The sequence below is a fragment of the Crotalus tigris genome, unplaced genomic scaffold (assembly GCF_016545835.1).
Source record: "Crotalus tigris isolate CLP2741 ecotype Arizona unplaced genomic scaffold, ASM1654583v1 scf7180000018122.1127207, whole genome shotgun sequence".
NCBI lineage: Eukaryota > Metazoa > Chordata > Lepidosauria > Squamata > Viperidae > Crotalus > Crotalus tigris.
The window spans coordinates 550,182-576,904 of NW_024096835.1; the positions used below are offsets into that span (position 1 = coordinate 550,182).

Here is a 26,723-nt window from a genome sequence, read left to right on the forward strand (position 1 = left end):
TTTCATGACTTTTCAGATCTCTGTAGAGCAGGGGTCCTCAACCTTGGCAACTTTAAGACTTGTGGACTTCAACTCCCAGAATTCCTCAGCCAGCTTTGCTGGCTGAGGAATTTTGGGAGTTGAAGTCTACAAGTCTTAAAGTTGCCAAGGTTGAGACCCCCTGCTGTAGAGTATTATGTATGCATCTTAAGAATTTTTGTTTTCCATCACCTTAGCAAAAGAAGATTTCAAATCATTCCTAAAAAATCTTTCTTTCAAAAAACCTTTGTGAAAGGTTTATGAATCTGAATATATGAGAGATTATTGCAAGAGTTATGTGAATGTTCCTGTTTTATTTGAATTTCAAAATATACATATTTATATTATGGAAGTTGTGAATAAACAAGTCAATATAGAGGATCTGCTTAAGATTGCTTTAATTGTGTGTACTGAAATCTTTTTTAAACCTTACTTTTAGCTGAAGGAGTTATTAAAAAGAACTATTGAAGCTTATGTGAAGTTGTTTGACTTAGAAGATCAGAGATGGCTGCCTTTGTTCAGAATGGAATTGACATTTGATGATGAGAAAATGGACTTTTATCCTAGCTTTCCGGATCTGGAAGATACCATCTTATGTATTATTACTTTAATTTCACAAACTTTGCAGGTTCTGTTTTATCTATTTTACAATAATCTCATAAAATATGTAAATTTTATATTGCTTAATATACACGTCAGCTCTAATTTAAATTCCCATATATTTCAGATATTTTCAGGTAATGCACAGATGATTGTAACCCTCACATCCAATGCTAAATGATTTTCTTGCACTTAATAGTTAAAACACAAATATTGTTTGAATTGTGAATCTGCTCCAGAAATTATCTGGTGAAACATAAGCATTACTATCTGCACAGGATTCAGAGCAAAACAGTTTTTTCAGTTTATTGAGAAGCAACTAGGTACAGAATTGATTGGCTAGCTCTTGGGATATCAAAACCTCTCTTCTCTGAAGCAGTCTTGAGCAACATGTTTTTTTTAAGCGAATGAGAAATTAAATGAATTTATATATAGGCACTCATAACAACTCATAGTCTATAGTAACCAGAAGTGAAGAAAACTAAATAAATGTTTCATTTCCTATTAAATGGAATACTAGAGATATTGCCATTGGAAGGAGAAACTAGGCCTGTGTGAGAGAAAAAAAAATGTCAATTTTAAGATACTTTATTCCTCAATGTCAAGTCTAGTTTTAGATGTTACAAATAGAAAATATGTGAATGGATTTATTGTGTTGTTTTATGAATAAGGCTGCTCTAAATATGAAAAGAAGTATACACTATATGCAGTGTCTATGGAGATTCTCAGTCATCCAGATCACAGTTATTCCAAAGATGCTGTTTCACAAGGCAACTGGACTTTCTTGTTTTTCTTTGAAGACATTTCACTTCTCACCCAAGAAGCTTCTTCAGCTCTGACTAGATGGTGGGGAATGAAAAGATTTATACTCCTTGCAGACAGCTGGTCATTTTCATTCTTTTAGTGTGGAACCTTCTTGGAACTGTTAAAAGGACTGGATTGTAGAGGGGGAGGGATGTGACATCATCTATCCCCAGTCTACAACACAGTCCTTTCAACAGTTCCAAGAAGTTCCACACACATTTGCACACACTCAGATAAGCCTCAAGGTAGCACTAATGACTCGCTAAAAGAATGCAAATGACCACTTATCTGCAGTGTATGAATCTTTCCATTCCCCACCATCTAGCCAGAGCTGAAGAAACTTCTTGGGTGAGAAGTGAAATGTCTTCAAAGAAAAACAAGGAAGTCCAGTTGCCTTGTGAAAAAGCATCTTTGGGATACCACATGCAGAGCACCACTAGGAAAAAAAGGGAAATATTTCAGAATAGTATTCCATGAAAACCTGGATGCTACTAGTGGCAGTAGTTAGTATTGCAGGCAATTTCCAGGGCTCAAAGTTGACTCAGTTTCCAACTTCGAGGTGGGTAAAATGAGGACTCAAATTGTTGGGGCAATATTGCAAAATGTTGACATTGTAAATTGCCCAGAGAGTGCTGTAAAGCACTTTGGGGCTATATATAAGTCTAAGTGTTATTGTTACTGCTAGAACAAAAGGTGCATTTCTGAGTGCATATTGATGATACAAAAAAGAATTTAAATTTTTTCTCAGATTCTTGATTTGTAAAGACTAGAGATGTATAAATAGCCCATTTCATACAGTTGGATGTTCCACAGAACTGCTGTGGTGATCTCTTTTTGAAAATATTCACTTGTTTCTGGAATGAAAGTAAAAGGTGATAAGATTAGTGAAGAAGCAGATTGATATGTAATATGTTCATGTGTATGTTTATTCAGAAGTCATTCTCTTTGGTCAAAAGCAATTCAAGTGTGTTCATTCAGTTTTACTCTGAAAGCATATTCAGAAATATTCAGTTACTGTAAAGCTGATAAGTACATTAATGTTTACAGTAATTTTTATGAGTTTGTGTTGAACAAGGTGGTATGTAAATAGTATTACATATTATGAAATGATTTCTTAAAAGCCATAAATAATACTTGAATTTCTTTTGAATAGAATGTCCAGACAATACATTCATGGTTAGGAGGCACAAACATAGTAACAACTATTGACACTGAACTTCCTGACCATGTTATAGCATGGGCTTCGTCTGTACTGAAGAGAGCAATCAATGAGAATTTGAAAGGTGCAAAAGCACATTTTAATTCTTATGGTGAGTGGTTTACAATGATTCTTTTCAAAGTCATTTTCCAAACTTAATAAAATTGCTGTTCATTTGTGGTGACTGTTATTACAGGAGAATTCTAAGACCATTTAGGATTAAAGACCAGCACACAATCCACTGATGCACAAATTGGCTTATTACAGTGCCAGAAGCAATAGACAAGCCAAAAAATAGGGGGGAAAGCACATTTTGCTTGCTTTATTTTTGTCAAATTCTCGTCTTCATTTTCTTACAGTGGAAAAATATGGCTGGCTTGTAGATGGTGCTGCAGATGACCGTATTACAAAATTTATAGCTGAGGAACACAGTTTTGATGAATATGCAGAGGTAATTTGTATAATTGTATAATTTATAAGTACACCTGGCTTTTGTTCTGTAATATACATCAAATAAAATGCCATGACTCTTATTTGAATTATGTCAGCTCAGTTGAAAAACAATGATATTTTTTCTCAACGAATCATGACTTCCATCTGAGTTTTAGGGGATTATCTATGAGACAAAATTTGTGTTTTAATCTTTGCAGAAACGTATGGTTCTAATTTTGTCCTTAAACTTCTAACTTCTAACTGGGAAAATTGGCCTCTTTTTTCCCCCCAAGATTTTTAAGTGTTATGGTGCTTTAAATCTTTGTAAGGCTTAAACTTTTCATTTTTTTCCCCTTAAAATACCTCCTCAATCTCTGATAGCTCTAAGACAGACATGTCAAACTCACGACGTCATGTGACGTCACGCAACGTATTGGAGCTTTTTTGCCATTGCCGGCAATGGGGTGGGCACAGCTCCAGTATGATGAAACTGGACCATGGGCCGGCAGTTTGACACCCCTGCTCTAAGGGAAACAAGTACCATTATGATGCCCACCATAGATGATTGATTGCTTTTCCCTGGTATATTTTTCTCAAATCAACCCTGACAGCCAGATTTCACATTTCTAGCTATTATGAGAGTACCATAGACATTTTGACAAAAAAATTAAGTAACCCAATTTGAAGAAATTGTATTTAGATATCTCCTTTAGTTTGTTTTCGGTTTTGTTTTTACAGCTCTATACTGCTCTAACTTCTTTTGATTCAAGATATTTTGTATTGAAAATAAACATCAGTACATTAAAAAAATTACACAAATTTTACAAAAATTACACCAGCAATCCTGATTCATCTCTGCACCAAACTCCCAATAGAACAGGATAACTTTTCTTAATAGAAGCAAAGTGGGACTCCTATTATCTATTTTATAATGGTGAAATTGTCATTAAGAATGGACCCCCTCTTAATCTCACATGAGATGGGTACCCAGAACAGTATTTCTTGGGAAGAATCCACGTTGTAGGCTAATTCTGGTTGGGAGAGACAGTCCTACAGGTACCTTGGTGTCAATCCATGTGGCATTTTAAAGGTCAAAACTGGGATTTTCAATCAGGTCCAGAAGCCTATTGGTAATCAATGCTGCGATTTTAGGCTATATAGATGTCACATAGTTGAACCTATATGCTGTTTACCACATGATTGTAGTAATTATGATACCTTGAACTATATGTATGCCAAGTTATAGGCATTTAGATGTGAGTTTAATATTACTTTAATGCCTATATACTATGACCAAACAAATTGAACTGCCCAGTCAAACCACAGAACAGCAAGCTTGTATATAATTTACAAAAAAGAAAAAAGAAATGAAGACTGTTCATCATCTATAGCTTGGTAAGCTAGGAATGAATATGCTGTGCTAATAGAGTAATAGTTTGGTTTGTGATTATGTTCCAGGCGCTCAGGTTCAGTTTTTTTCCTCAAACAAAAGACAAAATGTCCCCTCAAAATGCCCACCTTTAATTCCATAACCTGATTGTATAATAGTGCCTGGAATCACAATTGAATTTCCCTTTAATGTTGATGACAGATGTGCATCCTTCACTGTATCACTGCAGCTAGTTCATCTAGTGCAAATGTGGGCAACTGATGGCCCATGAGTTGTGTGGAAACTTCAGCACCCTTTTTATGGTTCCCAGGATCTTTTTGTTGCTTCCAGAGCACTTCCATTATATGTGATATGATTTGAATTTTGGATGTGAATAAAACAATTCTTAAAGAAAAAATATTTTTGAGTTTTGATGATGTATACATAATCAGTAAGAGGCTGGTATTTTAGAATAGTGTTTTTTGCAAGTAATTGTATAATGAAAATAGTACTTTATTTACATAATCTAGACCAGGACTTTTCAACCAGAGGTACGGGTACCACCGGTGGTACATTGGCACCTGGCAGGTGGTACGCGACCATCCCAGAAAAGTGGTAGTGGGGAAGGGGAATGAGCTGAACCAGTGGCAGCAGCACACAAGCCTGAGAGAGAGATGGCTGGAGCTGCAGGGCTCTCAAGTCTCAGCGGAAGTGCCAGGATCAGCATTTCTTCAGGGCTCAGTGAAAGCACCAGGATCAGTGCCAGGCTCCAGCTGGAGCTCGGCGCTGATCCTGGTGCTTCTGCTGAGCCTTGAAGAAGTACCAATTAACTGGAAAGCAGCACTGATTCTGGCGCTTCGTTTGAGCCCAGAAGAAGCGCCGATCAGCTGGAATGTTGCAGCATCTCCAGGGTCTTGTGATTTACATTCAAATGCTTGGCAACTGATTCATATTTATGACGGTCACAATGTCCCAGGGTCACGTGAAGTGACCAAAACCTGCTGCAACCACCCAGCAGACGGGGAGAATAAAAACCAAACACCCCCACCCTACCCCTGCTGCCAATCCTCAACAGAAATGCTCACAACAATGAAAACCTCAGACAGGAGGAAGAGTGCCACTGGATGAGCAGGCAGGTGTCTTGCTCAGCTGTGGCTTGGGGGGCACTTTTTTCAGTGCCACTCTAACTTCGAACAGTCACTAAGCGAACTGTTGTAAGTACTTCATCACTTTTTTCCTTTTTTGGGGGGGTCATCAAGTTTTTGACACCTTGCTAGGCGACTGATGGTACTTGGATATTGCCATATCCTAAAAGTGGTACAACGAGTGAAAAGATTGAAAAGCCCTAATCTAGACTAAACTGATCATAAAAGGTTCTAATAGGTTCAGTGGAACTTTCTTCCAAATATTTGTTTCAACTGTATTCAGTTATGCATCTGTACGTAAAATAACAAATATAATTATGTTTTGAAGCTTATAGATGAATTTTTAAACCTTTCAACGGAAATAATGAGCTTGCCAATGATAGCTCACTTTCCTATGGTGCGTTTAGATTGTGATGACTTGAAGCAAGGGTTATGTGAAAAAGCAAAAAGCTTTGCATATAAATTATTGGATTTATTAGCTTGCAATCATAGAGAAGAAAATAACATGTGAGTAACTTTTTATTACAAATTATCTCTTACTTAGAAAAATATTCCCACATATTGTATATAGCACTGTTAATTTTTCATTTTGTATTTAGGTACCCTTTCACTTCTGATCAGTTGCTTAGCCACCATTTGAAGTTATAACAGATCTCTCCAAGTTCCAATGCCCCCCCACCCTTTCCACCTGCATTTTGGGTGTTTGGCAACCAACTTGCATTTATGGCTGTTTGCAGCAATCCTCAGACATAGGATCATATTTTATAAAAATTTTCTGAAAAGTAGCATTTACTTCCAAATTGCAAGGAAACTGACCCATAGCGAACAATGACTTCACTTAATGACTGTGGCATTCACTTAAGGAATGTGACGTAAAAGTTGTAAAATCTGGTTGGTCACCTGCTTTATGACCATCATGACTTATGACCATAATGGGCAGACGTCATTATTGTTGTAAGTTGAGGATTACCTATATTGTTTCTGACAGATTGATTTTTCATTGTTGCACTTAAAAATTAAGTACTATGTTTAGGTCTGTGTAATATGCATTTCGATGTAATGATCACCAATCGTTATTTTTACATAAAAGTTATATTGTAGCAACTACAGTACTGAAGGTACTAGAGATAGAAATGTACAGAATTGTGTTACAAATCTAAAATGTGTAAAACTCACATCAAAATTATTTTTAGGATATGTAATGAATTTGAAACCATTAAAGAACGTGCATTAAAAGTTCCTGAAACAACAGAGGAAATGATGGAAAGTATAGCCTTTATAGACAAGGCTAAAACCATAGGTATCCAGAAGTTGTATGAAAGGATTAAGGTAACTATTTTACCAGACTTGTTTTTAAGTGGCAGATAAGTGTGTTAATTTAATTTCAGCTAATCTTGATTTTTCTCCTATATTGTAATATATAAGTATTAACATCTAGTCATTGCAGCATAATTTCAAACACGACCATTTTAATATGAACTTTTGGTTTGTTTACACATAATGACTTTTTAATGTTTTAATTAGAGTTGGTGGTTTTGGGGTTGAGCTTGAGTCCATTGTATATGAAGGGTGGGTAGAATTATTTGCTGCTTATAGTCATGTTGAGAAGATTGAAATATATTATTTTGAGCTTTTCTTCCCTAACTGGGAAAAAGTAATAAGTGTTGGAATGATATATCCAATCCAATCCAATCCAATATATCCAATTGAGCCCAATCTCTCTTCAAATTTACATCTTGTTTAAAGCAGAAGTAAACTACTTAATTTATTTTATAGGAATGCCAGCGACGAATGAATTATCTTTTGGATATTTATTTATTTGAACCAGAAGACTTGACACTGAATGCAACTGTTTTGTTGTGGCCTCAAAATATTAACCCTATCTTTGATGAAAACGATGAAGTAAATATACATTTTTTAACCATTTTACATGCTACATTGTCTGAGAAAAAAAATACAGTTTTGTAAGTACCTCAGCTTCCAACTCTTAAGTTTGAAGATTGCTGTTAAACAAATTTAGTATTACAGACCAAATAACTCACAAATGGTACGTTTGAACTGATTCAGTGTGATTTAATGAAGTTAGATAATGCTATCTATAAATGCACTCCAATTCTTCTTTGTCTCATAGATTATAGAAATGTCTAAACGGAAGGGAGAAAATGAATTATTAGCCAAACGTGAGAAATTGATAATGGAAGTAGAAAAGCAGATTCGTCGTATGCATGAATTCACAGAGTACTGTGATTTGGACCGCATGCAACAGGTCTGTGACATTTGGAATAATTTTTGCTTGGACTTAAGATACACAGTGTAAAATAGTAGCAAAAAAGAACTATCTATATTGTCAGAGGACAAAAAATTATACTGATGAATCTTGATGTTCTCTAATGCTTAGTAAATTAAATTCTATTCCTGACAATTCCATTAAAACATTGCTGCTTCTACTATAAACATAAATGTATTTCATTATTGGAATGGTAACATTAAGATGTTAGCCTCAAAGTAGAAAGTCCTGAGGCAGACATAATTGATGAGATAAAAGTTTAATATTCTTTGGATGTATATGTGGGATAGTACCATGTTTGCATCTTGATGATGCTACAAGATGATTTAATGGGCTGATGACATTTGTATACCTACGTTTCATGCAGGAGTTGCAATAGAAATTAATGTTAAGTATTTATAAGAAATTTACTGACAAAATAAAATTTGAACATCAGGAATATGCTGTATATCTCTTCAAAAGAAGTACTGAGGTGGTAATAAATGTAAACCAAAATGATTTCTTGCTTTGTTCTGGTTTTTATACAAGAATCTGAACATGAGTGAACAAATCTGTTTATTTCAGCTTGTTTGATTTTTTTAAAAAAACATTTATATTTATAAGTACTTGTATCCCTTAATCTTAAATATGATCAATTTATTTTTTGGAATTTGAAATTTCTAATGATAGATAAATCTATTTTCAGTACGTGACTGACATGAGAACACTGCAAAAACGCATACAAGATGCTGATGAAGCAGTTACTTTTATTAATAAAGAAGAGAAGCTTTTAAATTGGGAGCTGACTGAATATCCAGAGTTGGAGACCTTAAAGGTTAACACTGAGCCATATCAGAAACTTTTTGTTTTTATTCTGAAGTGGCAGCGGACTGAGAAACGGTAAGTTATACAAATATTTTAAGGGAGTAGCAACTAGTATCTAGATAGTTTTTAAATCTGAATTCCATAGCAGTTGTATGATTTTTGCTAAAAAAATGTCTGTGATTTTCATTGTTTTATAATTTACATGTTGATTTTAATTATCATTTCGGTTAGTGTAAGTATAATTAAGATGAATGTAATTAAGTTGTAGTCATTGAAAGTGATGGCAATGTTTCTGGATTTTTACAGTGCTACATTCACATTGCCTCTAATTTACAAAATAAATTGATACTTAGTGCAAAAACCAGCGATTAGAAGGTGCGCATCCAGAAATTATCAACTGTTGTTCGTTACATGAGAAATAGCTGTGTTTTTCCCATTGCACTCAGTGTTCAATCTGGGGATGAAAAATGGTCTTCTTCATCAATAATATCAAACCCCTTTTTTCTCAGACCCAGACAACAGTACAGAATGATTAGAACATTTACTCTGGCCTTCAATGTAGTCATTATCAGAAAATTGAGGAGAAATATAGTAAATAATTTTTTTAAAGTTCAATTTACCTCCCCTAAAATTACAGTGATTTTGCCAGCTGTGCAGAGAAAGTTAATAATTATTTACAATCATTTTAAAATAGATTTTTTGAGGGCAAAACCTACCAATTTATTCTCACTGTACAACCAATTGCTACTACTCAAGAAAGATGTACAGAACCTCCTAGACAAAAGAATAATAGAACTGCCTTTCAATATTCAGGTCTACATCAGTTTCATCCATAGTGTCTCATTATTTAAGGAGGACATTGAGATAGGCTTTACTCTAGTCTTGGGGACCTCAATGACTTCATAAATTGCAAATTTTTCATACAAACATAAAACATAGGCCTTCCAATTTTTTGAAATTATGCTATTTTTTTCCTTCCAAAGGTTGAGGAAAACAAAAGATCAGCTGTCCTTGTTTTGATATACAGTAATTATGGGAAAGATTTAGTTGAGGAAGTGGAAGTGACAGAAAATTGGGAAAAATAATCAATATAGTACTTGAGATCTTGGTTTTAAAAGAAACTAAAACAATGTAGTCAAATGTGAATTTTTATTAAAATTCTAAATGGGTTTTATTTAAAAGGATTTTAATCAATTCAGAGCATTGATAAGATCCAATGGCAGGAGAAACTAGTTGTAAATATTGCTCCAGGTGAAGACATTAAAGGTATAATTATGAGCAACTGTAATGAGGAAAATGAAAAAGAAGTCAACAGGAAAAGCCAATATGACTACACAAAAAGCAAAGTGATGTTCTAAAAAGAGTTTCTTTAAATATGTTCAAACGGAAAGAAAAGAAGTCAGCTATAACTTCCTCAATGAAGACTGGAAATTACTATCAGCAAAGAAAAGGCAGAGCTATTCAATACTTATTTTGATTGATTTTTTTCTGGCAAAGATGTATATGTTCCATCAGGATACTTTGAAGAGCAAGATGAATGAATCAGGGTGAAGACTGATAACAATATATCATGGAGTACTCCTTCATTTTGAATAATAAATCTCCAAAATCAGATTAATTGTACTTTAGTGAATTAAAGGAACTAACTTGTGGTTTGGCTGAACTTTTATATAGCATCTTTGTGAGTTCCTGGAAAATTAATCAAGTACCAGATGATTGGAAGCAAACAGATATCTTCAAAAAGGTGAAAAAGGAAGATTCATCCAATTTTATAGAAGTCAGTTTGATACTTAGCCAAATTCTTAAACAGATTAAAAAAGAAATGTATCTGTAATCATCATGAAAACAATACATCCATTACCAGATATCATTATGGATTAGTCAAGAAGAAGTCTTCCCAGACAATCAACAACTGACAGTTAGTAGTAGTAGTAGTAGTAGTAGTAGTAGTAGTAGTAGTAGTAGCAGCAGCAATAATAATAATAATAATAATAATAATAATAATAATATCAACTCCTAATAGACAAAATGATCTTGGAAAACTGCAAGAAAAGGAAGACCAACCTGAATGTGGCATGGATTGACTACAAAAAGGCATTTGATTCTCTGCCACATGACTGGATAATCAAGTGCCTAGAAATAACAGGAGTCAGTAGAAACATCACAAAATTTGTGCAAAGATCAATGGCACAATGGAAGACACAGTTGCAGATCAATGATGAGAGACTGGAGAGGTTAATATCAAGAGAAGAATATTTCAAAGAGATTCATTGTCACCATTACTATTTGTTATTGCACTGTTAACAATACTGAATAACTCAGGACATGGCTATCAAACATCAAAAACATCTACCAGACTATCCCATCTCCTTTACATGGATGATCTGAAGCTGTATGGAAAAACATCTTCTGAAATAGAATCGCTGCTCAACACTGTCCGTATATATAGCCAAGATATTGTTATGGAGTTTGGCTTGGACAAATGTGCCACACTTACTATCAAACAAGGAAAAGTAGTGAAAACTGAAGGAATCAAGATGCCCCATGAAAATAACATTAAGAGTCTGGATGAGGAAGAGTACTACAAATACTTGGGTATCCTTCAAGCTGACAACATCAAGCACACTGAAGTCAAGAAAAAGATTAGAGGTGAATACATCAAGAGAGTGAAGAAGATCTTAAAATCCAAACTCAATGGATGAAATACCATAAAGGCAATCAACACTTGGGCAATCCCAGTCATTAGGTACACAGCTGGAATAGTGGACTGGACTCAAGCAGAACTAAAAGCAATGGATAGGCAGACCAGAAAAATAATGACAATGAATCATGCCCTTCATCCACGCAGTGACATTGATATACTTTATCTACCAAGGCAAATAGGTGGGCGTGGAATGCTACAAGTACATCAGATGGTTGAAGAAGAAAAAATGGCTTTGGAAGAATATCTGAAGAACAATGATGAAGATGCACTGAAATTAGTATATCAGGAAGGCTTACTGACTACTGGAGAGACCAAGCTGGCCTACAAGAAAGACCAAATGAAGAACAGAATAGAGGCATGGGAAGACAAAGCACTACATGGCCAATACATAAAAAAATAGCTGGGAAAGCAGATATTAACAAGACCTGGCAATGGCTAAGAGCAGGAAAATTGAAGAAAGAGACCGAGGGACTAATTCTGGCTGCACAAGACCAAGCCTTAAGGACAAATGCATATAAAATCAAAATTGAGAAGACAGCAACAGACAGTAAGTGCCGCCTATGCAAAGAAGCTGAAGAAACAGTGGACCACTTGGTAAGCTGTTGCAAGAAGATTGCACAAACTGATTACAAGCAGCGGCATGACAAAGTAGCAACAATGGTGCATTGGAAGATCTGCAAAAAATATCATTTGCCTGTAAGCAAAAACTGGTGGGATCATAAATAGAGAAAGTCATAGAAAATGATAAAATTAAACTGCTCTGGGACTTCAGAATTCAAACAGACAAGCACCTGCAACATAACACCCCAGACTTAACAATTGTCGATAAGAAAGACAAAAAAGTCTGGATAGTGGACGTGGCAGTGCCTGGAGACAGCAGAATAGACGAGAAAGAACTGGAGAAGATAACAAAATACAAAGACCTACAAATAGAAATAGAAAGACTGTGGCAAAAGCAAGCAAGGGTAGTACCAATAGTCATAGGCTCCTTGGGTGCAATCCCAAAACAACTGGAGCACCACTTGAACACCATTGGCATTGACAAATTCGCTATTAGTCAATTGCAAAAGGCGGCCTTACTAGGAACTGCTTCCATCCTCCGACGATATCTGTAATACCATCAAACATCCACATCTGCCTATCCCAGGTCCTGGGTAAGGACTCGATAGGTAGACAAAATGCCAAATCCAGTCTGAACATCTGGCTGACTGTGCGATGATCCATAATAATAATAATAATAATAATAATAATAATAATAATAATAATAATAATAATAAAGTTGGAATGGACCTTGGAGGTCATCTAGTCCAACCCCCTGCTCAGGCAGGAAACCCTATACCATTTCGGACAAATGGCTGTCCAGTCTCTTCTTAAAACTTCCGGTGTTGGAGCATTCACCACTTCTGGAGGCAGGTTGTTCCACTGGTTAATTGTTCTAAATGTCAGGAAATTTCTCCTTAGTTCTAGGTTGCTTCTCTCCTTGATTAGTTTCCATCTGTTGCTTCTTGTCCTGCCTTCAGGTGCTTTGGAAAATAGCTTGATTCCCTCTTCTTTGTGGCAGCCCCTGAGATATTGGAACACATTTGTCCCCCTCGTCCTTCTCTTCATTAAACTTTGTTGTTGTTAATTGTGAAGTCATGTCCGACTCATTGCGACCCCAGGTCTTCCTGTCCTCTATCATCTTCTGGAGTCCATTTAAGTTCACACCTACTGCTTCAGTGACTCCATCCAGCCATCTCATTCTCTGTCATCCCCTTCTTCTATTGCCCTCAATCTTTCCCAGCATTAGGCCCTTCTCCAGTGAGTCCTTCCTTCTCATTAGGTGGCCAATGTATTTGAGTTTCAACTTCAGGATCTGGCCGTCTAAAGAGCAGTCAGGGTTGATCTCTTCTAGGACTGACCGGTTTGAACGCCTTGCAGTCCAAGGGACTCGCAGGAGTCTTCTCCATCCCCAATTCCAGCAGCCATTCCTTAAATGCTTTAGCTTCCAGTCCCCTAATCATCTTTGTTGCTCTACTCTGTATTCTTTCTAGAGTCTCAACATCTTTTTTACGTCGCGATGACCAAAACTGGATGCAGTATTCCAAGTGTGGCCTTACCAAGGCATTGTAAAGTTGTATTAACACTTCATGTGATCTTGTTTCTATCCCTCTGTTAATGCAGCCTAGCACTGTGTTGGCCTTTTTGGCAGCTGCAGCACACTGTTGGCTCATATTTAAGTGATTGTCCACTAGGACTCCGAGGTCCCTCTAACAGTTACTACTATTGAGAAAGGTACCCCCTATACTCTCTCTGTACATTTGGTTTTTCTTGCCTAAATGTAGAACCTTGCTTTTTTCACCATTGAATTTCATTTTGTTAGATAGTGCCCAGTGTTCAAGTCTGTCCAGATCCTTCTGTATCTAAAACTTTCATAATGAGAATGATGTAGACATCAACATGCTCTTGATTTCAACAAAGCATTTGGCAAAGTCATCCATAACATGCTGATTGACAAAATAATTAAATGTGAGTTGGATTGCATGCCAATTAAATGTATACAAGGCTTATTTGACAACTGTATATAAAGAATTGTCATAAATGCTTCTTCCTCATAATGAGGAGAGGTATGGACCTTGGGAAATCACAAAAATCAGTCTGAGGTTCACTATTTTTTTTATTAAAAGTTTTACAAATTACAATATAAACCCACCCATCCCCTCCCCCCTCCCCCACTTCCCAGAGCTGATTACAGGGTAACAAATAAACAAATATAATCTAGCTAACATAAACCAACTAAACTATCAATGAAAACAATAATACACTTTAACTCCTTTTCAAAACAAATATTAACAAATTAAGACAAAAATAATAATAGAATTAATACTGTTAATAATTATCTAAAATCTATTCAAAAGCAAGGTAATACTTTTCAGTTTCATACTTCTTCTGAATATAATCAATCCATCTTCTCCAAACCATAATATATCTTTCTTGTGAATGATCCTTCAAATAGGCGGAGATTTTCGCCATTTCTGCTAAATTAGACACTTTAAGTATCCATTCTTCCAAAGTAGGCAATAAGTTTTTCTTCCAATATTGCCCCACCAATAATTTTGCAGCAGTTATAAGGTTCAACATCAAATTAGTTTCTTTAACATCCAAATCTACAATAATACCCAACAAAAATAATTGCGGAGTAAACTTTATCTTTTTCTTAAAAATCTTTTGAATATTCCACCAAATCTTAATCCAAAAAGCTTTAATATCTTTACAAGTCCACCAAATATGAAAATAAGTTGCATCTAAATTTCCACATCTCCAACATTTGGGCTGTAAATTCGGATACATGCGGGACAACTTTTGGGAATCCAAATGCCATCTATAAAACATTTTATAAAAATTTTCTCTTAAATTTTGTGCTTGAGTAAATTTTACATTTCTAACCCAGATTGTCTCCCATGTATCCAATAAAATTGGCTCTTGGATATTTTGCGCCCATTTGATCATACAATCTTTAACTAACTCCGTTTCCGAGTCCAATTCTATTAAAGCATTATAAATTCTTTTTATATGAAATCGACTTTGATCTTTAATCTGTTTTATCAAATTCACATCCTCTAAAGTAATACCAACCTTTTTATCTATATTCCACCTCAATAACAATTGATTATAATAAAACCAAGAATATACAATATTTTCTTGCTTCAACTCAGTTAAGTGCTTTAGTTGCCAATGCTGCCCAGCCAAACTAAGTAATTCCTTATAAGAAATCTTATCCAAATTTACTCCCCTAGATACTCCCTCTATCACGTGTCCTGGAACCCCCCAAATTGGAATTTTATAATTTAACCTATAATAACTTTTTCCAGACACGCAACAAGGCACTTCTCAAAATATGGGTTTTAAAAACCTGATCCACTTTTTTATCATAAATTAAATATGCATGCCATCCATATAATAAATCCCATCCCTCAAGAGAAAGGATATTCTTATTTGTTAAGTTGAGCCAATCACTAATCAAGGTTAAAGCCACCGCATCATAATACAATTTTAAATTAGGTGCCTTTAATCCTCCTCTTTCCCGTGTATCCTGCATAATTTTGAATTTAACTCTCGGCTTTTTCCCTGCCCAAATAAATTTATTAATCCCCTTCTGCCATTCTTCCAAATTGGCATCTTTTTTCAAAATAGGTATCATCTGAAATAAAAAAAGAAACTTTAGAAGTATATTCATTTTAACTGCCGAAATTCTCCCCAACAAAGATAATTGTAATTTTTTCCAATCATTTAAATCCTTTTGCACTTTTACCCATAATATCTCATAATTATTTTTATACAATTTAATATTAGAGGACATTAAATAAATTCCTAAATATTTGACCTTTCTCACTATTTCAAAACCTGTTAATTTAACTATAATATCCTTTTCCTTCATAGACATATTTTTCGATAATATTTTAGTCTTATTATTATTTACCTTAAAACCAGAAACCTTCCCATACTGAATTAAAATTTCAACCAAATCCCTAACCAAATCTGTCGGTTGAGATAATGTCACAACCAAGTCATCAGCAAAAGCTCTCAACCTATAATCATTCTTATTTATTTTTATTCCCTTTATTCTAGGTGACTCCCGAATTTTAATAAGTAAAATCTCCATTGTTAAAACAAATAACAATGGGGATAAAGGACATCCCTGTCTTGTATCCTTCTCAATTTTAAATGCTTTTGTTAAATCCCCATTAACTATAATTTGTGCAGATTGCTGTTGATATATTGCCTTAAGGGCAAATAAAAGTTTATCCCCAAAATTCATTTCCTCTACTACTCTGAATAAAAATTGCCAATCTAATTGATCAAAGGCTTTTTCAGCATCTAAAAAAATCAAAGCCGCAGGGATTTGATTGTTCTTGTCCAAATACTCAATTAGATTAACAATTTGTCTAACATTATATTTCATATATCTTCCAGATATAAATCCAGATTGATCACTATGAACCAATTGCTTCAAAACTCGCATTAATCTATTTGCCAATATTTTTGAGAAAATTTTATAATCTGTATTCAAAAGAGATATAGGCCTATAATTTTTGGGCTGGGTCAAATCTTGATCCTCCTTCGGAATCAATGATATAAAAGCCCTTCTCCACGATGGAGGTACCTCTGCTCCCAACAGAATATTATTTAAAAGTTCCTTCAATGGTTCTATCATTTCTTCAGATAACATTTTATAATAAATTGCTGTTAATCCATCTGTACCTGGAGCCTTACCAACTTTCAATTGTTTAATTTCCCAAATAATCTCATCAGAAGTAATTAAACCATTAATCTCATCTCTTTGATCAGAAGTAAGTTTAGGGAAATGTGATTCCTGTAAATACTTTTCTATATCTAAAACTTGTATGTTTTCACTGGCATATAACTTTGAATAAAAATCTAAAAAACTCCTTTTAATCAAATTTTGTTGATAAACTTCTTTACCTTTATAATTATTTATTCTATAATCCTTGATTTCTGTTTCTTTCGTAGTTGGTAAGCCAACCACCTACCAGGTTTATTCGCATTGCAAAATGTATTATGTTTCATATACTTCAAATTAATTGCAATCTGATCAGCTATTAACATATTAAATTGCTCCTTAAGCAAACTAATAGAAGCCTTCAAATTATTATCCAATGGATTTAAGGTAAGAGCCTTTTCCTTAGTTTTAATCTCTAATTCCAACTCTTTACGTTTCTGCATCTGTTTGCGTCTATACGCATTATTCATATGAATCAAGACCCCTCTCATATATGCTTTACTGGCATCCCATACTATTGGCATCGAAGTACCCTTATGCATATTCAAAAGAAAAAAATCCTTTAAATAATCTCTGCATCTCTGTACATTCCCCTCAAATCTAAATAAATTTTCATTCAATCTCCAAGTCCTTCTATTCTCGTCTTCAGTAGATAACTCCATCCATACAGGACTATGATCTGACAATATTCTTGGGAATATGTTAGCATTCTTCATCCTAGAAAAAAGATCATTAATAATTAAAAAAAATCAATTCTGGAATACGACTGATGCCTGTCCGAAAAGAAGGTAAAGTCTTTTTCTTCCATATTCCGTTCACGCCAAATATCTTGAATTTCCAAATCATCCTTCAAGTCAAAAAAAGCTTTAGGTATTTTTGCATGATTAGGAGATTTAAAAGAACCCTTCTTGTCTTTACTTGAATCTAAAACGCCATTCCAATCTCCCATCATAATTACTGATTTGTAATCCAATTGAATTATTTTCTGATGTAACATCTTATAAAAATGTTTTTGTTGCTGATTAGGAGCATATAGTCCAATGACAAGACTTCTCTTGCCATTTAATAATAAGTCAATAATAACATATCTTCCTAGTGGGTCAGAATCAATTAACTTTGGTGATAAATCTTTCCTCACATAAATAACTACACCTGCTTTTTTCTGCTGAGCAGAGACTGTGAAATGTACTCCCAGCCGGGAGTTAATCAAATATTTTTCATCTTTTAAAGCAATATGAGTCTCTTGCATACATATAACATCATTCTTGTGTTGTTTCAAATAGTAAAATACTTTCTTTATTTTCTGTGGTGAATTCAAGCCATTAACATTCCATGTCAGAAACTTTGCCATGTTTCATGGCTTGAAGCCTTTGGAACACTGCATCTAAATCTGCAGTTGAGGACCTCTTCGGTCTTGTTCCTCCCACTGGCTCAGAGGTAGCCACCTGTGTTGTAACTCCAGAATCTATCTTTTGTTGTTGTTTTTCTCTACATTTATGAGCTGCATGAGTCATTCTCTGTTATCTTGGGTCTTCTCTTATCTCCAAGCACTGTTGCATAGATTCAACCAACAACTCTTCTCCTGTTGGTGACCTAGCTCCTGCAGCCAACTGTCCTTCAAACTTACTTTCATTTCTTCTAGATCTTGGAGATGGTGGTGCGCCTGCTTTCAGTACAGAAACATAAAAATCTCTTCTTTTTAAAATTGTATTTAATCTATAACGTGTTCCAACATAATTTACCACTATGCCAACAGGAACATCCCATCTAAATTGAATTTGGCGCTTTTTGAGCTCCTCAGCCAAAAAAGCAAAATCCTTTCTTCTTCTAAGAATTTTTGGAGATATTTCTTTTAAAATTATGACGTCTTGAGCTGCAATTTGAAATCTTTGGTTAGAAAAGGCTTGTATAATTCCATTACGAAGTGATCTTCTAGAACAGTGGTTCTCAACCTGTGGGTCGGGACCCCATTTGGGGTCGAATGAACATTTTATGGGGGTCGCCAAACAACGCAGTCCGCCATTTTTACCCCCTTTTCCTTAGCTGTGCTACTCCCTTTTATTCTATTGGCTTTTGAAAGCCAATAGAATAGACTCTCTTGAATAGAGTCTAATTCTATTGGCTTTCAAAAGCCAATAGGAATTGTCCAGGCTGTCTCTGCCCTGCTGAGCCCGCCAAAAGTCCCATTCTGTAAACGGTGCTTCACCAGTTGAGTAGTCCTCGACTTACAACCAGTTGGGGGGTCGCGGCATTAAAAAGGTTGAGAACTACTGTTCCAGAAAAATAGATAACCATATCTCTTGGTAAATTTCTCTGCTTCGCAATCCACGAATTTACTCTAAAGATTTTTTCAATATCTCTCAACATTTCTTCAATTCCACATCCTAAAATGGATGCCAATTCTGCAGCAATCTCTTCTTTCAAATTCTCTTTCACATTCTCCTTCAACCCTCTTATTCTCAAAGCAAACTCCATGTCTCTATATTGTGACATTACAATTTCATTCTGTGCTGCATCCACATTATTTTCAACTCTTTCAATTCTTCCTTCCAATCTTTCAACATTTCCAATCACTTCATCCACTCTGTCATCCAGCCTTTCTACATGGGCCGCAAGCCCCTTAAGAGCCAACAGAATATCTTCCCTCATCTCATGATTTTTCTCCTCCAAAAGCTCTTCTGTCTCAGATCTAATCTTTTGTATAGCTTTCTCCAAAGAATCCTGAACCACATTCTGTATATCTTTAAGTGTAAATGCTGGAGGTGGGGAGGGTGGTGGAGACTTTGGCTTAGTTTGCTGTGTAGTCTGTGTTACTGGAGAGGAAATTGAAACTTTAGGCAAAGAAGAAATTGCATGACGTTTTGAAGCCATTTAAAAAAAAAGAAAAAAAAGAAATGAAGAATAAAGAAAAGAAAAAAGCCAATTCTTATAACAAGACAAAATAGAGGAATAATAAAAACAATTCCCCCATAAAAAAGGGCAGAGTCAGTTATTTTAGAAACTTTGTTGCCAAGTAAAAGTGAAAGTTCTCAGACAAAGAAGCAAAATTCCTCCACAACAGGATTCCTCCGCCATTTTTTCCTTTCACTCCCTTTGTTAGAATAATTAACTGGAGAAGATATTAATTCTTTCTTGAGTTAAAGTAGAAATTCAAAATCACAATTCAATTCCTCCTGAACAACTCTGTCTGCTTTAAATATTACTCACAATTCTCTTTAAGCAGCAGATGTGGAGGCTGCATCTGGCTGCGTTCTGGAGAACAAAGGCTTCCTGGAATGCGGAGACAATCCAGACTCCGAAATAGCTGTCACCCTTCGTCTCCCCCCCCCCAAAAGCTTTGGGAGACTAGAGGAGCTCAATTTCTATCTGGAAATACTCACCTCCCTCCCTTTGCCCAGGAGGAAGGTTTCAAGCTGCAAAACAGCTGATCAACGCTGTCTTGCCGGCTTTTACACATTTCCAAGACAGGAGGCTAAGAAAAAAGCCTCCATCGGTGCAGCTATCACCACAAGAAGTCTGAGGTTCACTATTAAGGTTGGAATAACTATAACCTTGGAAAACAAATAACTGCACAATGATCTTGAAAGGTTAAAGAAATAGGCTAAAGTAATATGCACAAATGCTAAGTTCTTCGCTTAGGAAAAAAACCCTAAATGTTAATAAAACAAAATTGCAATAGAACTGTCATTATACCTATACTGTACTTGTAAGAAAGTTTTTGGAATACTAAGTGATTAGAAACTGAATATGAGCCACCAGTATGGTGCAAGTGCCAAAAAGGTAAATGCAGTATTGGGCTGCATTAATACAAGGATATTTTGCACATCATAGAAAGTAAAATTCCATTTACTCTGCTTCAGTTGTACCCCACCCTGAAGGGTATGTTCAGTTCTGAGTTATTATTAAGTAAACAACAAAAATAGGATGTACATCTGAAGGTTGGCTGTGAAGAATCTGCTTAGCATCTGACAGAGAAAGCTTTTTGGATTTGTTTGCATTGGACTCTGGCTCAGCCATTCCTATGGAGCCGACAAAAGAGAAGTCTATGAGACGTTTGAGCCTGTGAGAAATTTAAAGCCTGGCTCTTTCAGTAGGATGAGATGATCTATCTGTCTGTCTGTCTGTCTGTCTGTCTGTCTGTCTGTCTATTTATCTATTTATCTATCTATCTATCTATCTATCTATCTATCTATCTATCTATCTATCCCTGATAGTGTATTTTGTTTTTATAACAGAGATGGAGTTTGATTTATCCTTCTTCAGTGTGTTGCACATATTACATTCGTCTTGGTTATTGCTTTTATTTTGCTGTTTTTAAACCATAATAAGTAAGCTTCCTGGAATTAACTCTGGTGATAGGTGTGGCCTGCAAGTAAAGAAATAAATCCCTATCTAAAATACATTTTTATTTTTTTATTTTTTAGATGGATGGATGGTTCTTTTCTAGATCTCAATGGAGAAAAGATGGAAGGTGAAGTAGATGAATTTTTTCGAGACATTTATAAGACATTAAGATTTTTTCAACAACAGCTAAAGAAAGCTGAAATAGAAAGAAAAAAGTCACTGCGAAGAGCAGTAGTTGAAGAGAGAGTAGAGGAAGAAAAGAAGGACAGTCCAACTATTTCAATGTGTAATGCTGTAATGCAGCAGATTAAAGATTTCAAAGTAAGTAATTTAAAGCAAAGTTTTAAAAAGTACATGCTGAGATACACTCAGAATTTTTTAACAATGGTGATATTTCCATGATATGCTGAATTGCATCATGGGCAAAACTAATGTGCTATACCATAGGTCGGCAACCTGCGGCTCCGGAGCCGCATGCGGCTCTTTGAGCCTTCCCCTGTGGCTCCCAGCCTCCTCTGCCTTTGCAGAGAGAGACAGAGACAGAGAGAGGCAATTGCGCTTCTCTCTCTCTCTCTCTCTCTGTGTGTGTGTGTGTGTCTCTCTCTCTCTCTCTCTCTCTCTCTCTCTCTCTCTCTCTCTGTGTGTGTGTGTGTGTGTGTGTGTATAAAAGAGAGTGCAGTCACAGTGTTCTCCGAGGAGCTGAAAAGCTTACTGGGCGGAGCTCCTCCCTTTGCTGCGTCTCTGCAGGAAGCAGGATGGGCAGGAGAGAGCTAGCTAGCCCAGCTAGGCTGACTCAGGAATTCTGGGAGTTGAAGTCCATGAGTCATAAAAGAGACGAGGTTTTCTACCCCTGAGCTTGTTGGACAACAGCTTGAAGCTTGCCAGGTGAGCAGCAGATAGGAGGGGGGGAAGAAAGAGAGAGAGAGAAAGAGAGAGGGAGGGAGAGAGAGAGAAAGAGAGAGGGAGGGAGGGAGGGAGAGAGAGAGAGTGGGAAGAGGAGTGGCAGACCAAGGGCAGATAGAGAGGGAGGGATGGAGAGAGACAGAGAGAGAGAGACCCTTTTGACATCTAAAATGAAGATAACACTGCATATATCCTTTTTTTAACCTTTGTGTGTATGTAATTTTATTCTCTTAAAGCATTCTCTTGGTGATCATTGTTTTAATAGTATGGATATTCCCAAGAGTCATATTTTTACTTTTATTTTTAATGTGTGTGTGTGTGTGTGTGTGTGTATACACATACATACATACACACACACACATGCGCACACACACACACCTATAATAAAGGTAAAAAAGGATATATGCAGTGTTATCTTCATTTTAGATATCAAAAGGGTTTTGCGGCTCCCGGTGTTTTGTTTTTGGTGGGAAACGGGCCCAAGTGGCTCTTTGAGTGTTTTGGGTTGCCTACCCCTGTCCTATACAAACTGTTACATCCAGTGAATGAAGAAGTTATAGAAGAGCAGATTTAATTCAAGTAAGGTTTAGATTTAAACGCTCTTCTCTGATCGGCTGAGCCACGATAATAATATTAACTCAGTCAAAAGTGGAACAACAGCCTAGCCTATGTAGTCAGTCTCAAAGAGGAAGAATTGAGACGATAGAGTGGTTAGAAATGCACAGTGTCTAGTATAAAATATATTACTGGCTACATAAATCAATCAAGCATAATACCCCAAAACTGTGTTCTTTTATCCTTTCCCTTGGGTTAATCTACTAAATCAATGAAAGATAAGTATTGAAATGAGATTTCTCCCCCCCCCCCAAAAAAAAGAAAATAAATTGAAAGTTTATTATTCATAGCAGACTGGTATAAAAATGATAAAAACATGTTATAAAATGGTCCATAAATTCAAAACAGAATAAATGAAGTAGTTGCACTGCAATTGTTTAAAATCATTAAATTGTGGAAATGGTATATTAGGGACCAAAGAAGGCATAACTGATGGAAAAATGTACTAGTTCAAATTAGCAGAAAATATATTAAATTCAAAACCTTTTCCAATGTAAGCATGTATAAATATTTTAAATATTTAATCTTAACATTATTTATATGAAGATTCAAGATTCTTAGGTAGTTTGCAGGTTTGGATGATAGTAGAAAAAGTACATAGAAAGTTAATAAAGGAAAAGAGTTCTGAAGAAGACACATTTTCACCTCATTTCCAAATGGCCTGTTTCTGCATCTTGAGAGGAAGGGTTAAAAGCATAGAATTATACCATAGTACTCAATAAAAAGCTCTTGTTTTGTCTGGGGCATGAGATTCTATGATTTGATTGATCACTGTGCTTTAGATATCACCACAAATTGCATTGGTCACTAGTTTTCATTCTTATTGGTTTCTGCTTATGGCCTAGAACCTATCACCTAAAACCCAAAATATGTCAACAGATAGTTAAGCTAAAACATTATACATTCTTACATTTTACACTTTTTAACATTCTTTCTAACTTACATCTGGATTGTCCTGCTAGTAACCACATTATAGTTTAATCATTCCAAAGGTGTTATTAGCATCTGTCAAGAAGGCACTGGTGATTTCTTCTCAGTACTGTTCTGTGTGAAGGATCATGGGACATCAGGCAATTCCTGAAGAAGGTGTAAGTGGATTCTCCATTGCCAAAATGTTGAGATTTGACCCATTTAAATGAGATGTGAGCTGCCAGGATCACTATTAAGGAGAGATGACTGGCTGGACTGGTATTATGCAATTAGGGCCAATGTCTTCTGAAAATTATAAGCAATTTGCATTAGAAATGTATGTGTGAGAGAGAGTATGTGCACAAGTATGTATGCAGAAATAAATATGTGCTTTCAGTTAACCTGCCAAAATTCCTAAATAAATTTCAGATTTTAGGTAACATTTTAATTTTTTTCTCTTAACTAGGAAAATATCCCCTTAGTGACTATCCTTTGTAATCCAGGCATAAAAGCTCGTCATTGGAACCAAATGTCAGAAATTGTTGGATATGATTTAACTCCAGATTCGGGAACTACCTTAAGAAAAGTGTTAAAGCAGAATCTAACTCCTTACTTAGAGCAATTTGAAGTCATAAGTATGGGAGCAAGTAAGGTATGATAAAACACTAATTATTAAACTCAACATCTCAAGATACAAGGGAATTAAATAATAAAACAATGTATTTCTTCTATGGTATAGGAATTTTCACTAGAAAAAGCAATGCACAATATGATGGAGACCTGGGATTCAATTTTCTTTCAAACTAGCTTATATCGTGAGACTGGAGTTAACATTCTGTCTGCTGTTGATGAAATCCAGACAATTCTAGATGATCAGATTGTAAAAACACAAACAATGAGGGGATCACCGTTCATTAAGCCATTTGAAAAACAAATGAAGGTATTTGCTTTATCTATTCTCTTTTAATTCTGGATGTGTGTATATCTTTAAACTGTTGACCCACATTTCTTGATAAATTTGCTCTGGACTTAATCTTTAATCAAAGGTAATCAAAATATAATTTATAAAACCGTTGTATACATTTATATATATGTGTGTGTGTGTGTGTGTGTGTGTGTGTGTGTAGGTCTTTGGTTGTTCGGGTTTTCTCCCGCGTAAAATTGGAAGTGTCTTGGCGACGTTTCGACGAAGTCCCATTCGTCATCTTCAGGCTGGTGTTTTCAGCTTCGTGCCATTGCTCCTCGAAGCAATGTCGTCGAAACGTCGCCAAGACACTTCCAATTTTACGCGGGAGAAAACCCGAACAACCAAAGACCTACATACAAACACCCGCGAAAACCTCAGAAAACACACACACACACACACACACACACACACATATATATATATATATATATATATATATATATATATATATATGTATTTATACATACATACATACATATACATATTTCATACATTAAAAGGTGCAAATCTTTAAATCTTAAACATTACAATTTTTCTTAAATATTAGGTCAACAGAAAGTTTTGAAGGGGTGCTGATAAAAGTATGAATAAGGAGGCTATTTTCTTTTACTTCTTTTCACTCTAAGCCCTTATTCATCCATCTTATTCTTAGTAATCAAAATAGAAGTCTGCAGAGACATAGTTATACTCACAAAAGTAGTTCCTGGAGCTCCTGCTAAAACTTCAGAGCAAGATGAAGTGACAAAATAGATTTCATTTCCTATGTGGTTGAAAACACTCTGTCAAGATGAAACATTGTTCCCTCATACATTCTGTTTAGTATTTGATTAATTGATTGATTGAGGGTCCTGCCCTTCCACTGGATTGAATGAGAATGGGAAATGATACTCCAAATGATACAAAAGTAAGATAAAGTAGAACAATGAAGACAGAATTAAGATGATCAAGTAATTATTAAAACAATCATAATTTTCAAAATTTGGGTTCAAGAATTACATTTTAATCCTTTTCTAAAACTAGAGAAAGTGAGAATCACACCCAGTTCTTGGGTACATTGTGTCCCATCTTTCAGTTATTTGCAGATAAAACCTCTCTGTGGTAATGCCTGCATTCTAGGAATGCTGTTCTTAAAATATAAGATTTGCCTACTACTGTATCTTTTATTTAGATTTCCCTCGAAGACTATTTCTTTACTCAGAATTGCCCGCTCTCATTTATAGATGAAACATAAGGAATTTCTAAAGTAGCCCAATTTAAATGAATGGAAGAGAGTTTTCAATTTAAGTTGACCATTATTCTGGTTTTGACTTTGTTTTTCATAATATATGATATATTGAGATACTCTGTGCTAAAAGTTTAATGAATTTTTAGGAATGGGAAGAACGCTTAATCAGAATTCAAGATACTATTGATGAATGGTTAAAAGTGCAAGCTCAGTGGCTTTACTTGGAACCAATTTTTTCTTCAGAAGACATTATGCAACAAATGCCAGAGGAAGGGCGTCAGTTCCAGACTGTGGATAGGTATTGGAGAGATATTATGAAATACTGTGTCAAAGATCCGAAGGTAAAGTAGTAGTGAAGAGTCTACTCTGATTAGGTGAAATAAGTATACCACATATTTGTAAGCTGTGCACAAAACCTTTAAGTGACTTTTCTTTTATGATGTAGCCTGGTATTGTAGTTGCAAAAAGCCATTACCGAAAGTCTTATCATACTGTGTGAAACAGCAGAATGGCAGAAATGTATTTTTTTAAAAAAATCTGAATATATTGCAAAAAATATACCAGCTTTCTTTATATGACAGGTGGCTACTTAATAATTGAGAAATCTACATAAATAAAAAAATTCTATTTCCAAATCTAAAAGTCAGATTTCACATGAAACAAAAAATAGTGCGCAATTGATAAAAAATGACTTTGCACAATGGAATGTTTAATTATTTTTATCATTATTTCAAAATTATTAAAGGACGTTTAATGAAATAAGCTTTATAATCTATAATTATGATTCACTCACCAAAATTTCAAAACTAGAAATATTTTAATGTTAAATAATACAATAAAATTGGCACTCTTAATCAATTCCTAAGTTTGATAATAGGCTGGGATGAAAGTTAACAAACCAAAACAGTCATCAGATAATACTGCTGTTAGTAGGAAACAAAGGTCTGACTTTGCGGCTTATTCAGTTCAGAATGGGATCATACTCTGATGTAAGGAGCAACTAACTGATGAATTATCACAGTTGGTTTAGGGTTAGGATGCACAGCTGGTAATTGTGCAAATCTATTCCTTGACTGCTTGACTACTGCAAGGCAATGTCCAGAAACTTACTGTAGCAA

General features: G+C 35.3%; 1 protein-coding gene across 4 annotated transcripts in view; it reads left to right on the forward strand.

Annotated features, from left to right (window-relative positions):
* The window catches only part of DNAH12 (dynein axonemal heavy chain 12), a 132,879-nt gene that overhangs the window by 21,439 nt on the left and 84,717 nt on the right, over positions 1 to 26,723 (forward strand). For all 4 annotated transcript variants that reach the window (XR_005557266.1, XM_039348127.1, XM_039348128.1 and 1 more), the window contains exons 9-20: positions 458 to 646; positions 2,576 to 2,732; positions 2,980 to 3,071; positions 5,895 to 6,073; positions 6,760 to 6,895; positions 7,343 to 7,468; positions 7,698 to 7,832; positions 8,539 to 8,732; positions 21,067 to 21,307; positions 23,880 to 24,065; positions 24,153 to 24,353; positions 25,752 to 25,946. Coding sequence is in view for 3 of the 4 variants with exons in the window: in XM_039348127.1 (XP_039204061.1) it covers positions 458 to 646; positions 2,576 to 2,732; positions 2,980 to 3,071; positions 5,895 to 6,073; positions 6,760 to 6,895; positions 7,343 to 7,468; positions 7,698 to 7,832; positions 8,539 to 8,732; positions 21,067 to 21,307; positions 23,880 to 24,065; positions 24,153 to 24,353; positions 25,752 to 25,946 (2,031 nt within the window). In the remaining variant the exon portion in view is untranslated. The remainder of the gene's footprint in view (positions 1 to 457; positions 647 to 2,575; positions 2,733 to 2,979; positions 3,072 to 5,894; positions 6,074 to 6,759; positions 6,896 to 7,342; positions 7,469 to 7,697; positions 7,833 to 8,538; positions 8,733 to 21,066; positions 21,308 to 23,879; positions 24,066 to 24,152; positions 24,354 to 25,751; positions 25,947 to 26,723) is intronic.